The sequence below is a fragment of the Myotis davidii genome, unplaced genomic scaffold, assembly GCF_000327345.1.
Source record: "Myotis davidii unplaced genomic scaffold, ASM32734v1 scaffold684, whole genome shotgun sequence".
NCBI lineage: Eukaryota > Metazoa > Chordata > Mammalia > Chiroptera > Vespertilionidae > Myotis > Myotis davidii.
In genome coordinates, this window is record NW_006295564.1 from 953,894 (window position 1) to 968,846 (window position 14,953).

At 40.3% G+C, this 14,953-nt stretch overlaps 3 protein-coding genes across 6 annotated transcripts in view; 1 reads left to right on the forward strand and 2 right to left on the reverse strand.

Annotated features, from left to right (window-relative positions):
- The window catches only part of VMP1 (vacuole membrane protein 1), a 99,418-nt gene extending 94,882 nt beyond the window's left edge, over positions 1-4,536 (reverse strand). The window contains exon 1 of the mRNA XM_006770238.2: positions 4,305-4,536. The gene's annotated coding sequence lies outside the window, so the exon portion shown is untranslated. The remainder of the gene's footprint in view (positions 1-4,304) is intronic.
- Positions 4,537-4,546: 10 nt separating this feature from the next.
- PTRH2 (peptidyl-tRNA hydrolase 2) lies at positions 4,547-9,002 on the forward strand. The gene is made up of 2 exons (XM_006770239.2): positions 4,547-4,675; positions 8,379-9,002. The coding sequence occupies exon 2, from the start codon at positions 8,379-8,381 to the stop codon at positions 8,916-8,918; it is 540 nt and encodes a 179-aa protein (XP_006770302.1). The 5' UTR covers positions 4,547-4,675; the 3' UTR covers positions 8,919-9,002.
- Positions 9,003-11,106: 2,104 nt separating this feature from the next.
- The window catches only part of CLTC (clathrin heavy chain), a 64,571-nt gene continuing 60,724 nt past the window's right edge, over positions 11,107-14,953 (reverse strand). For all 4 annotated transcript variants that reach the window (XM_006770243.2, XM_006770240.2, XM_006770241.2 and 1 more), the window contains one exon: positions 11,107-14,099. In XM_006770243.2, the coding sequence (XP_006770306.1) occupies positions 13,975-14,099 (125 nt within the window). In that variant the 3' untranslated portion in view covers positions 11,107-13,974. The remainder of the gene's footprint in view (positions 14,100-14,953) is intronic.

The window sequence follows — 14,953 nt, forward strand, 5'->3', positions numbered from 1 at the left end:
AGTAGGCCACATGATGATGACGCTGATGATAATAATCATGGGCAACTAAATGCCAGGCACTATTCTAAATGCTTTACTTAAATCTATTCATTTAACCCTAACAAGAAAGACTCTGACTACACTGTCAAGGAGGAAATTGAGATTGCAAGAGGCTAAGTAACTAGCCCAAGGGTTGCACAGCAGTAGAGCTGGAATTTGAACCAAGGCAATTTAGCTTCATAACCTTGACTCTTATCACTATCCACCCAGTCTTCTTAGAAAAATTTGTAAAGACTAGGGTTATTATTATTAATGAACCTGAAGAAAAGAGAAAATACCACAAAGATATGTATTTCTGGAATACTACTGACAAATTCCATAGCAATTATAGCTACACCAGCTGATATAGGATTACTCAATAGGTTGCTCTTGCTTAACTTAAAAATACCTTAAGCTTTAAGCATCATCTTTTATCTAACACAGAAAAGTATCACCTATTCAAAGTTCCAAAACCTTTAAGAAGCATATTTTTAAATGAGCTTTAAATAGGGTTTACATAACACATAATATCAATTCAGCACTCTCTACACAAAGTTGCTTTCCCAGACGAAATAAGGAGTTTCTTCAAGCAATAAACTCCTTAAAAGTTTACTTCCACAATATTTTCAAGTCTCTGTGGAAACAGATTTTTAACTAACACAACAACAAACAAGTTTACAATTCAATTCATTCAGTTTGTTTTTGTCTCTAATCTGGAGTTTAAGTGAGACCAACAAAGAGCATGTGGGCAAAAAACAGCAGTTATAGTAAGTTCCTGGCCCTACAATCTCCAAGAAAGGGGAGAGACTAAACAGGTTTTGTGCAATCAATGGAAGCAAAAAGAGTTTCCAACAAGACAGAGAATTAACTCTTCTACATTGGCTATTTATCCAGAATGAAATAATTACAGAAATGACTCCACAGATTAAGAAATAATCCTATATAATAAAAGCATAATATGCAAATTGACCAAACCATGGAATGACCAGTTGGCGGGAAATGGGGCCGGTGAGCAGGAAGCGCCAGGCCAGCCAAGGCATGTGCCAGCAGGGAGAGGGAGGGAATGGCGAAGGGAGGTGGGGGGGAGGCTGTGGGGAGCCGATATAGGGTTAAGCCTCGGACTAACCTGTTAGCAAAATCACAAACAAGTCTTCTTCCGAGTCTTAAACAACCCAATCCGAGAGGTGGCTGCTGATTTACACGCGCTGTCATTTAAAAAATAAAAAGGGGGGAATTTGCCGGAAGCCGGTCCACCCTTGCTGCTTGACACAGTCGCTGCAGGGAAGAAACATCTGCACAGCTTACGTTTCAAGGAACCAGGCGTATATGGCATATGTTTGCTCCCCTTTCTTAGCGCTATGTTTTAAACAGGACCACCTCCCCGAGAAAGGTTGTTTCCCCAGGTCAGGGATTATTAACAGGGCTAAGGAAGAGAATAAATCAGTAAATCCCCCTAGTGTTACAGAAATACCATGTACTACTTATGAAGAATTTGAACTAAGGCTGTTGGCAATAAATTTGGGACTTGTTGGGCCCGTATCCCCAGGGGTCTGCCCGTGATTATAGAGGCATGCTTATAGGATGAAATGGTATAAATATAGATGTAACAGAACAATAAAAAAGAGAACCTCGCTATGCTGATCAACTGAATGCTGTCTCCATGTCCTTTATTCTTTGCCGACTCCGTCCACACCTTTGGGAACCCTGGACCTGCTGGGGCAGGACCGCAATAGGAGGCAACAGCTACCAGTGGTGGCAGAGGGGTGATGGGGTGGGGGGTGAGGTGAGGCTGTGCCTTCTGGTGCCATCCCCTGATCGGCTGCTCGGTCGCCTCCCGCAGAGGGAGGCTGGCAGCAGCGGGGTGATTGGGGCAGCGCTGTCCCCCGATTGGCCTGCCTGGTTGCCTCCTACAGAAGTAGGCCTAAGCCATCAGTAGGACATCCCCTGAGGGCTCCCGGACTGTGAGAGGGCGCAGGCTGGGCTGAGGGACCACCCTCCCCTGCCGAGTGTACAAATTTTTGTGCACTGGGCCTCTAGTCTATATATATAAGAGGCTAATATGCAAAGTGGCCCCTCAGGAGTTTGACTGCTTGCTATGACATGATCTGACCACCAGTAGGCAGCACAGAATGAAGGAAGGCCCCAGCTGGCAGGTGGCAGCCAGGGAAGGAAGGCCCCGGCCAGCAGCCAGAAGGCCCCGATCGGCTCTGATCGCCAACCAGGCTTAGGGACCCTACCCGTGCACCAATTTCATGCACTGGGCCTCTAGAATAACAGAATGATGAAATTACAAACAGCTTGGAGAAATTTTTTTAGCAGGAGCAAAGTAATTAATACAGCTTCTCATACGTATTAGCAACATTCACTGAGTGAGACATGTGTTACAAGGATCCTCTGTCTTTTCCACTTGCCAGAAAGAAGATACCTCGATACCTGATACTAACAAAGCATGAACTCAGAATAACTGTTCTGAAGAATAGAACTAATTTTCTTTCCTTATAACATTCCACTGCAAAAACAAAACAAAACACACACACACAAAAACAAACAAAAACATTCCACTGCAAATCTCGCCAACCATAGCGTTTTTGTTTTCATGGAATTTACAAGACTAAAGGGGGAAGGGATGGATGTATACACACACACATATATATATCTCTTTACTACATGAGAGAAATCATTTTCATGCAAACCAGGAAACACTACCAAACAATACAAAGATGCCTAGAGACCACCTGAGCAGAACAGAAAGAACACCTGGGCTCTCATTTCCAGTTCAGGTTCTGGCGCTACCTAAGCCATAGGACCTCAGGCGAGCCAAAACTGACTGTTTCTAGGCCTCAATTTTCTCCTATTAAATGAAAAAATCTAACTATATGTTCACAGAGGTTGCTTCTACTTCTAAATACTGCATTCAATAGGTATTTAACTATATATAAGCACCAAAAACCTCAGCTTCCTCTGCACTTGTAAATTCTTAAGTAATAATACATGATGACCGAAAAAAGATCAGACTTAGACTCTCAAATACAAAGCTATACTCATTTTCCGGTCACCTACTTATTAATTAAGGTGACTAACTCAATGGATTACAGTATCTAATTATTCCTGGCTAGCTTTTATTGTGTTCCAAGTAGGGCAAAGATCATCTCAGAGAAATGTATGATAATACTTTCTGGTAAATACTACACAACATAAAACACCAAATTTTGAAGAGATGCAAAGGAACAGTATTCTGCACTAGACATGCCCAGATTTCAGAGTAAAATGACAATATCACCATATTTTCACTTACATAGTGATTTCACATTTACTATCTCAATCATTGTGACATTCTATGAGATAAAATGAACGGCACCTTTACCAACCAGCTCAGAAAGTTAGGTAATCTGTCAACTTTCACTCAGTAAATGTTGGACTTCAATCCAGGTCTTTGACTCAAAGTCTGATGATATTTTACAATTCTAAAAAGTGGTTATTCAAGCCAAAGACAGGAAGAAGATGGACAGTGAGAAAATTTGGGTAATCAGTTCCTCGATAACTGAACAAAAAAAATATGACACCAGCCCTGGCCGGTTGGTTGGAGCATCCCTGGGAACACCCATACACAGGTTTTGGGCTCCCTGTCCCGTGGGGGTATGTATGGGAGGCAACTGAAGTTTCTCTATCACATCGATGTTTCTCTCTCTCTCTCTAAAATCAATGAAAAAAATTTGCCAATGACTATAAGATCAGTGTTTGGTAGTTACAAAGTCAACACGCAAATTTACTAGCTATTGAAACTAATGATAACCTCTAATCTATATAATTCCACATCTCAACAACCTTGTCACCTCGTTTCAGACAAGTGTGAAAAATTTTTCTAAATAAAAAACAAGAACAAGAACAAGATATACATGAAACAACACGTCTGAATTTTGCTTAAAAGCGTATGCTTCTAAACAGCTTGGTCATCAGCAGGGAAGATCTCCATTTACTCTAAAGTCCTAGAAACCGGGGAGGGAAGCAGCAGCTGAGAACGGCTTGCCAATTAGTGGCGCTCAAGGCAAATGGTGGGGAGTAAGGTGCGTGGGTTCGGTGTACCGGTGGCCAACCAGGGAGCGGTGTCCCAGATAAGCTGGCTACCGCCAGACATCCAGAGTCCGCAGCCCCCGAAAACACTGCTTGAAGTCGAAATCACGGTGCCCCAGGTCTGCACGGCGTTAAGTGGGAGAGTTCCGGAAGAGGCTGAGCTCTGAGGAGAGTCTCGGGCTTCCGTCCCCAATTCCCCGGACTCGTTTACCTACCCGCTCCGACCCCGGCTGCTCCGGATCTCCGGGTCCTACAAGCGGCACCTGACCGACTCTCACACTCGCCGCTGGGCTCCGGCAAAACCGGAACTCGCTCGCGTCACTTCCGGTCCGTGTTCCCCCGGGAGACCGTCTCCTGAAGAGAATCGTTCCCACCTCCTTTCGGCAACCTCGGCTGATGGTCGCCGGATTTCGGTTCGGGACCTGTGGGCGGAGCGAAAGGGAGAATGACTGTTCTCTCCGCAGTTCTTGATCCGGAACTTGTTGTCCAGGAACCGCGGAAGAGGTACCTCGTGCGATCGCAGCGTGCTCGCTCCTCCAAAGTGAAGAACCTGAAGACGCGGTCGAGGCGAGGAGAAGCGCAGTAGGTAGGTGGGCCCCTCGCAGGGCGAAGGAGAGGATGCCGTTCTCCATCTTCTCTCCAGTTGGGATGTTTCTTTCCGTAACCCGCACCCCCACCCTTTCATCTTTGTGAATTTCCTGCCGCCCCAAAGCTGCTGGAGCCACTGTTCCTGTTCTGCCAGCCATCCTTTGGAAGAAGGGACCAAGATGCTGGGCAGGGGACGGGCCCAGAATTTTCAGTTCCCAGACAAAGCCTCCTCCATTCGGGCAGCATCGATGTGCTCGCTCCGAATGTGAGAGAACACCGAGCAGGCGTCGCACTCTGCTGAGTTTTTATTGAAATCCCCCATCGTATCGAGTTGAAGGAAAAAAAAAGGGGGGGGGGAGTTCTAAGAATATGATCGAAAATTTGGTTCCCAGACATAATGGTTAGAGAAATATTTCCTTAATTGAAATATTAAAGAAGTAGACGCCAGAGACTATGACCCACAGGAGGAGTTATGTATAAGTGCTACAGCAGCTGGGAAGAATAGTTAAGACTGGGGGTTGGTAAATATTTTAGAGACAGGCATTTGAACTGCGCCTTAAGGAGTAAAGAAGATGTTTTTGTTTGTGTGTTTAGGTGAAGGAAAATAATTGCAGGGGAAGATTGCTGCTTGAAGGGACCTAGTAATTTGGTGTGTCTGGGTAGTACAGTAAGTAGCAGGAGGGTAGGTTAGAAGGATACAGTAGGTTGTAACCAAATTGGGTAGCGCTGTAAATTCGTGCAAAGGGATTTGTTTTATTCTGTAGGCGTTTACCCAGTGATTTTTGAGCAGGGAAGTAGACTCAGGTTTGTGTTTTAGGAGCATAATTATACTGGCAGATGGACTAGGATGAACTAGGGCACGAGTGAAGCAAATGTGGAAAGATGAGAGGTAGTGAAGTTAATGTTAGAGGCTTTTGGCCAAGAGATAATTGGGTCACTGCTTAGATAAGATGGTTTAAGACAGATCAACAAGTTTTGGTGACTGGGTGGGAGGACAGAAAAGTCCAGAGTTACTTAGAAATCAAGAATACAGAAAAAGGAAGTTTGAGAGGGAAGGGAAGATACTGAGTTCAGGTTAGAGTACTTCATAGACATCTAAGTGGTGAAACTAGCAGAAGCTGGAAATGCAAGTTTGGAGCTCAAGAAAGGCTTTAGGGGTCTTCAGCATATGATGATTTGGGAATAAAGCTTTGAAGATGAGCTCTGTATCATGAGCTTAATAGTGAGTACATTTTAATACTGCTCTTATTAGTCAGTCATGTTACTGTGGATAAGGAGCTTCTCTGATTCTTATCTTTAAAATGAGGCAAATATTTTCCTTTTATTTTCATAGCAACAGAAATGGAAGTAAAAGGTTTAGAATGTTATTCAACACATAATAGGTCTTTTTTCTGTACAGGGTAGGGCAAAAGTAGGTTTACAGTTGGTCATATGGAAAAGAATACAGTAATAAATACAAGAATAAACTATTTCGTGTATTCACAACTGTAAACCTCCTTTCTCCAGATAGTACCTGATTTTGATATATGAGATATTTGGTTACTTTGCAACCTATAAATTAGAGCAGAGAATCCGTCTAATTGTTCAGTTTAGTCTGGTCGTTATCGTTAGATGATCAGAGAGAAGTCCCAATGTGGGTTCTAATTATTTACTTTTCTGGCTGCCAAGATATCTAGAGCCAGAAAGTCCTGTCTGCACAGCCCTGTTGCCTCATTAGGCACACCAGTGAAAGAGGACTGAGACCATGTGTGACCCTTTTCCCTCTAGCCACCCCATCACTAACTCTCTTTTGAACCCTAAACGTTTGTTTCCACAGGATTTTGTTTTAGCCCTTTCTCCACTCTACTTTTCCCAGTGGCCTCATCCACTTTCATCACTTGGATTACCTCAGTTGTATGTGAAGTTCTCTTAAATCTATATTTCTAGCCTGGGCTTATCTTCTGACCACTAAAATGATGCACATATACACTACCTGAAAGGAGAGGGTCCTCTGAAATCTTTTGTAAGTAGAAATGGATGGTGTAAAGTGAAGAAGCAATTCCTGTTCATTTATATGGAAAAATTTGAGTGTTCCCAAGCCCCAGAAAATAACCTACCAAATCATACAAGAAACCTAAAATAATACTTGGATAGTAAAGACAGTGCCACTCTTACTACTCTGGGTGCACGCTGCCTCTATATTGAATCGCTGAAAAACAGTGAACACTTTTTGCTTTCTGCCCCCCTTTTTTTTTTGTAAAATGGAAAATTTTCGGATTTTTGGTTACTGAAAGCAGGTACTAATGTAGGTTTTTCACAAAAGCGAGTGATGTAACATGGATTTTCAAAATGTGGGAGATACCTCTATCTTTTTTATTTGCCAGACATCTCTGACCAGGATGTCTTTTGGTCAAACAAAATGTAATATACAGTTTAAAACTGATTACAGTATCTTTTAATTTCAAACATGAATTGTACTTGTTAATAAAAGTTAATTTTATAGTATACTAGAGGCCCAGTGCATGAAATTCATGCATGGGTAGGCTCCCTAGGCCTGGCTGGCAATCTGGGCTGATCTGTGGGGTGACCGGCGGCGTGGTTGGGGGGCACCCACTGGCACCTGCCTTGGTTGACCTGGGGCCTGCGGGCTGGGGCAGCTCCTGCATTGAGCATCTGCCCCCTGGTGGTCAGTGCACTTCATAGCGACTGGTCATTCCACCAGTTGTTCTGCTGTTTGGTCAATTTGCCCCTTCTGTGGCAATACAATTGCTTTTAATGAAGCCACAATAAATGAACATCCCCTTCCCCTGCACTATCCTTATATTAAAATATTTGATAAAACTGCATATAACTTACCATGAAAATTTTAAAGCATCAATGTCCTAATTTTAACGAGAATAAAAAGAAAATTTATGATAAAATATGTATTTCCAGGACTTGTGCCACAGAATCACATGAATCCAATAACCTCAAATGTAGACTGATACGTTTTATTGGTGACTCAGATACCATCAACAGCTTTGCTGGGATAACAAGAATTAATTTTTAAGATAAAAAAGGATAAAGGCTAATCTCCCTTTGTTTTTATATAAAGCACTCTGGTAAATTCACTGTATATTAAATGCAAAAAATAGTTTGTGTTTGTATGTAAAATGAAATTGGGTTCGTCTTGTGTATTAAGTTTTGCACTTACAATAATGTCCAATGGGACAAATCTTCACTTGTAAGACTTACAGCACTCTATGCTCAGGTCTAGTAAATGTTAGCAAGGCACCTCACTCCAGACCCATTACATAGACAACCAGGAACTTCTCTGAGGCGCTGGTACCATCCCACATTGCATTATGAAGACACGATTAAATAAGCACTATATTCCAGAAAAGGGGGTGGGGGAGTTATTCTTGGTTTCTTTAGACCCTTCGGGCATCTTGGTAAAACAGGACATTTCCTTTCTGAGGAACAGAGCTTTGTTGTAGCCAAGAACAAGAGATACTTCTTACTTTGAGATTCAAAATGACTTAAATTGCTTCATCTGTATTCTTGAAATTTTTTCTAGTAGAGGAGAAAAAGTGGTACACACATAAGATTCAAAATATATTGTGCCTTTTTTCTGGGTGACCTCAGAGTTTTAAAAACACTGTTGCTTATATACTATTAAGGTATTTGATAAGCCTGTAACTTTTCACTGCTGTGTGGTGATAACCTTTTTCCTTTCCTTTAAGATGCTCTCCAAATCCTTGGTAATGGAGTATTTGGCTCATCCTGGTGCACTCAGCGTGGCTGCTGGAGTAGCTTGTGGCATGTGCTTGGGCTGGGGCCTCCGTGTACGCTTTGGGACGATCCCCAAAAGCTCAGTGAACGAGACACACACAGAACCCAGAACTGAAGCGAGCATCTTAGGAGAGAGTGGGGAGTACAAAATGATTCTTGTGGTTCGAAATGACTTAAAGATGGGAAAAGGGAAGGTGGCTGCCCAGTGTTCTCATGCTGCTGTTTCTGCCTACAAGCAGATTCAAAGGAAAAACCCCGAACTGCTCAAACAGTGGGAATACTGTGGCCAGCCCAAAGTGGTGGTCAAAGCCCCTGATGAAGAAACTCTGATTGGATTACTGACCCACGCAAAGACGCTGGGACTGACTGTAAGTTTAATCCAAGATGCTGGACGTACTCAGATTGCACCAGGTTCTCAGACTGTCCTGGGAATTGGGCCAGGACCAGCAGACCTAATTGACAAAGTCACTGGTCACCTAAAACTTTACTAGACAGAATTTTGTATCATGATTGTCTCACCACAAATGTTTGAAACTGTCAAATTCTAACAATAAAAGCTGAGTTTCTTCCCCCAATTTAAGTGTTCTTGAGGTGAAAATCTGTTGCCATGTTCTTCTGTCATGTACTTGGCACAGTTACACAGTTATCTTGGGCTAAAAAGAAAAAAAAAGTTGGTTAAATTGTCCTAGTGGTTTAAGTCCTGAAACAAAAAATACTTAAGAGAAACAGTTCACAACAAAATTGGATTACAAGGGGGGAAACAGCATTTCCTTTGCATGGTTAGGTCCCTCTGCATGTTAATAGCTCTTTTTCCCCAAGACTATGTTGCTGTCACCATTGGAGAGGATCAGGGGTTCAAAGGTAGTCCCATTGGATGCAGGTTCTTTCCTACCATAACTTTCTGGATGACTGAGCACCTACTTTATTAATAGATGTATAGCCACCCACAAAAGGCTTTAGACTCTAACCTGCTAGATTTTTAAAATTTATGTCTCAAAGTTGAGGTTTAATAGCATTGATATAACCCACCTGTGCAGTTTCATGCTCATTTCTCAGACCCCCTGTGGCCAAAGTTTCTCAGTAGTGGTTGGTTCTACATCATAGCCTATAAAACTGCTTCACTTCCCCCCTTTCCTGACAGTGAAAGCCCTGAAACTGGTGAAGTGCCTTGTGTGGACCTTAAATGTGGCAATGGGCACATGTAGGAATTTATGGTCACTGTGAAGTGAAAGTAGTGCGTCATCACATCTCAGTTTACCCAGAACTTAAGGAATTAGATAATTCAATTATTTATGGGCATCTTTATTTCCCTTTTGATCTTTATACAATTAACATGACATAATTCCAGTATTACTATGCCAGCTTCCCAGCTCCCAAAACTATACAGCTTCTACCCTTTTTGCAATGTATTCTTGCAAAAAGCCCTTTTTCTGAGAGCCTTTTAGGGGGATCCTGGCAGTATTTCTAAATTTAGTATATCCCTAAGAATTATGATGCCAGGGAGAATTTTGATAACAGGCGCATGCTAAGTGGCTTCAACTCTCCGTGTTAACTTCAACAATCAGCATTAATTAGCAGTTAACTTCAACGGAAGCAGCATGATAGCACAACTAAGGAATAAGTTTAAAGGAGTTGGCAGGCAGCCTTAAAAGTTATCATATTTGGTCAGTTTTATACCACTTACACTGGCATATTACAGCACAGGAGAAATTGCAACTAAATGATGCCACAGTAGCAACTGTTTCTAAAGAGAATGTTTATACTACTAGATTCAAAAGTGATGCAACGAAGTGTAATTGAATTGAACTCAATCCTAAATGCATGGTTCTGGCTCAGGTAATTTCTGAGGCTTGCCTCAGACTGTTGGTTCCACGTTCAGAGAACTGCATTCCCCACAGAATGGCCTGCTGTGGCTGATTCAAGTAATTGTAATAAGTCATGGCGTATCTACTAGGATGAATTGTATGCAAATTCTGGTGATACATTTTGTTCTCTAGTTCACCTGTACTTAGTATTTATTTAATAGGATTCATAATCTTCCAGGTTTCAAAGTATGGGTAGAGCCCATGGGTTCTCTAACACACTTTCAGGGGGTTAAAACTATTTTTATAATATTAACACATTTCCTTTTACACCATGGGTAAAACTGCTGGCACCTTTCACAAATGAAGGCAGTGGCACCTACCTGTACAAGTAGTTTTCACTGCCCTCCCCACAATAAAAAAAAAAAAATTTCACCCTGGATGAAGCACTAACAATATTACTAAATTTGACCCTTAACTATTTGCCTTAATATTCTGTGTAGCATTAAACACTTATGGTGCACACTGAAATATGACAAAAATACTCGTGAGGCTGAGTGGTGAGCGGAACTAGCTGCTTTTATCATGGAAAAGTTTTACTGGCAAGAACCACCGACAAACTGGTTATCCAGATCTGAATGTTTGGTAGCAGTCTCCTCATAAATAACCATTGACAGGATGTAGGAAAACTTACATCTGCCTCTCATCCAAGCTTCCCCAAACTTAAGACTTTCCTGGTAAGATCAGTATTTCTCACAAATATCTTATAATATATAATGTGTCAACATTTTGAAGAACTATGTAATGTAGTAAATGTCTTCTACATAACCAATGCATGAGGGTACAAATCATGCATGGGTAAAAGATCCATTCAAAATAAAGATAGACCAATGGATTTTAATACAACAGTATGAAAAGTTCACTTTTATAATTTCAGATTCCACATTTCAACTAACCCCAAGTATCTAAAAAGGCTATTAAAATACTTTCCTAGTTACAAATCAGTGAAACCATACTTTCTTCATGTACTTCAACAAAAACATAACAGATTGAATATAGAAGCAGATGAGAATCCAGCAGTCTTCTGTTAAGACAAACTCTGAAGAAAGTTATTAAAAAATAGTACAATGCCAGCCACTCTTATCACTTGTCCTTTGTTTTGGGACATACAGTTAATTTATAATTCTTTATGTTAACATGGAATGAGTTTATTACTATTACATTTAAATGGATTTAATAATTTTTAAAATTTGTTTTAACTACTAATACAGTAAATATCAATAAATGCAACCCCATATAAACTGAAACTCTTTGGGATCTTCAATGATTTAAGAGTATGAAAGGATCCTAAAGAAAAAGTTTGAGAACCACTAGAGTGAGAATGTCTGCATGACTAAATCAATTTACAGCAAACTTAAGCGGCCCTACTCGGAGATCAGCCGTTAGTCTTCTGCTGTTATACTACCTATGTTGAAATAGTTGTCAACAAACATCACAGGTTTTGTACAAAGGCTGTATTTGGATATTAGGGAAGATCACTGAAAGCATGCTTACCTTATGAAAAGTTTCCCAGTAATGTCTCCCCTTCCTCTATCCTGTTTCAGTTACATCAAAAGTGCTAAGGACTCGTAGTACCCTTGGTTAATTGTTTTTAATCCCTTCTCCAAGACCATCATTCAGAGTCATGTTAGGAAATCCTTTAAAATACAGTTTATTACCAATTCATTCTACTACTTATTGTACAACACTTACTATTGTCTAGTCTTGAGCTATGCATTTTGTGATTTAAACACAGTCTTGCAAAGAATTCCAAAAATTACTCAGGGAACAAACTCAGAAGTTCATCTTGTTCAAGATTTGAACACAAGTCAAAGCAGTTCCTCTTTCTACTATAGCCCATTATAGAAGGCTTAAGTGGCAACTCAGTATTACAGCACAAGATTTTTTTGTTGTTCTTAAAAAAAAAGTTTTAAAGTATGCTGTAAGAAAACCTTAACTGAAGTATTTTATTTTGATTCTATTAGAGAAGGGAGGGAAGAGACTGAAGATCTAGGAGACTGAAGGTCTAGAACACATGTTGAGTCTGAAAAGAATAGGCTCACTAGGACCATTACTATTCTCCCTCTTAATTTTCATGATGATGAAAACAAGGAGCAGAGATCCAGCAGAAACAAAAGTGCAGCCAGATCCTGAATAGCAAGATGTCTTCACTAGGACAAACAAAAAAAAGGGTGATTTTCCAGCTAATACTGTAATTTCCTATAGGAAAATAGGGTGGGAATTAAAGATAGGGAACGAAAAGAGGTTCTAAGTTAAAAAAAAACAAACCCTTCTGTGGCAATACAAGGCTAAGTAGGGGGCTCTCTAACTCTCCTGATAATTAATAGTGAAATGAACTTAAAGTAACATTCTTAACCATCAGCCAAGAGTTGGATTCAAACACTGATTTAAAAAAAAAATCACCTTAAACTACCCATAATTTGGGGACCCTTACAATTTCATGGTGAGGAATAGCATGAACTACATGTTTCTATATGTTTATATCAAGTTAATATAATTTCATATCATGACCTTGTTCATTGAAGTAAAATGCTTAGATAAAACTTAAAAGTGCCACTTGGTTAATATGATGGAGATAGCTGAAATGTAGCCCACTATAGTGTGCCTTATGTTATAAATGTGATATGTGTTTTCACATGTCCTGATCCTCATTCCATTTCTGCTCTCATACCTCCCTACCCTTGGAATCCAATATGGAACTACCAAAACCATGGTTTCCTTTGGTTTAAGTTTGAGAGGTATTTAATTAAAACTGCCATTCTACATGTTATTTCCACAGTCCAGTAATTTATTTTAAATTTGAGTATTTTCAAATTCCACAAACAAAACTGAAGAACAGCAATATTTTGTTTGAATTCTCTCTTCTGTACACTCAGTGATCTAAAACACCACAATATCCAACATACACAAACCTCAGGGAAGGGTTAGTAAATACACACAGATTGGAATCATGGTGCTCTTTGTTCTTGAATGGAATGGTCCCACAGAAAAAGCACAGGATACAGCACAACATAAGGGCACCTGTTACATATGGAGTGAGCAAAAACACACTAGCATTTTCTATATGCGTAATCAGGAAACCTGCATAGGTTAGAGGGCCTCTTATGCTCATTGAAAAGTCAGGCAAGTTGTCTGTAATGCATTTTCCCAATACTTTGGAGAGCGCACTGTAGTCCAGTGTAGGATGTGCTGATAATGATTAGTGTTGTCTTTGTTGCATTGACAGTCTTGCATGGTCAGATACCAATATTTTTGCTTTAGCTTTTCTTTGAATAAAAGAGATTTAAATGCATTTAGACAATACATATTGTAAGCTGTTTACATACACTAAATTTAAGAGCTTCAATATTAGAGTTTTTCTTTAAACACTACAGAGTGCAAATCAGGTTCTTCACAACAGATTGAATATTAGGCAGTTCTTCAAAGAACAAAAGGGAAGAAAAAAAGCCCAGATGAATAAAACATTGAAACTATTCCCCTTTGAAAATAAATTCTAAAATGATGCGGAATGTGAAATAAGCTTTTAACATAGGTGATCCAAGTTTATAGTTAGAAACAAAACGCAGTCCTTCATGAAATAAAGGTTACAAGAACATGTGCCTGTTTTCCTCTGTTATAAACTGAGAAGTGGGTAGAGACGATGTTTCAGTACGAAAATAGGCGACTACAGGATCAGCTTTCCGTTTCACATGCTGTACCCAAAGCCAGGCTGTGGCTGCCCATAGGGTGGTGCAGTATAACCATAGCCAAAAGGTGCCTGGGGAGGGACTGCAACACTGGGTCCTGCTGTCAGCATCAACTGGGGCTGACCTAAAGATGGAAAACAAAAAGGAGCAGGGGCGGGGCAAGGAGGCAGTAAAAATTGTTAGTATTATAGGACTATCACACTCCAATCTCCCCTCTAGTAGCATAATCACAACTTTGAGTTTTGGGCAGCACTTCTGACTGCTACAATTTTGGCATGACAGTCACCCTAAGGAGGGTCCTGCCGATAAAGCCAACAAACAGTGCAGAGCTAAGGGTCAGAACTGTGACAGTAGTTATGTTACCTCATATCACCTAAAGCAATATGCACATGCATGCTTGACAGCAGGCAAGACATCTACTAATAAGCCTTTTTATAACATGGTGTTTGCACATTATATTTGGTGACAATATAATTAGCACAGGAAAACAATTAACAGACATGGTTTTAACATAACTGAAATGTTAAAGTTATATTTAAATTTCTGATTTAAGCACATCTACATGATAATGAAACCTAATGCATTTGAGCAAAGAATCTAGTACTAATTTAGAGAAAGCAATTAAAAATTGCAAGACATATCAAATATATATTAGGTATGAAATACATTAGAGCATACAACCTCTTTCATATATTCTGTTGCCCCTCTTAGGAAGTTTAAATAGTTGTTGACCACTTACAGAAAACAACCTATAGAGAAGCCGGCTTATTTAGAGGGAAAAGACACGTAACACCTCTTCCCAACTGCCGCAAAAGGACTCAATCTCCCACTGGAATGTAATCCTAGAGCAAGATTTCTCCCAGCACAAGCGACCTCGTGTCGCCCCTTTTTGTGAATAACCAACAAAATTGTTTTAGTGAGCAAATTCTTTTTGGAAACCAGCAGTTTATAAAAATCACTTCTAACCTTGATATTGAC

Coding starts and splice junctions, on each gene's coding strand:
- PTRH2 (XM_006770239.2), top strand. CDS start 8,379: ATGCTCTCCAAATCCTTGGTAATGGAGTATTTGGCTCATCCTGGTGCA.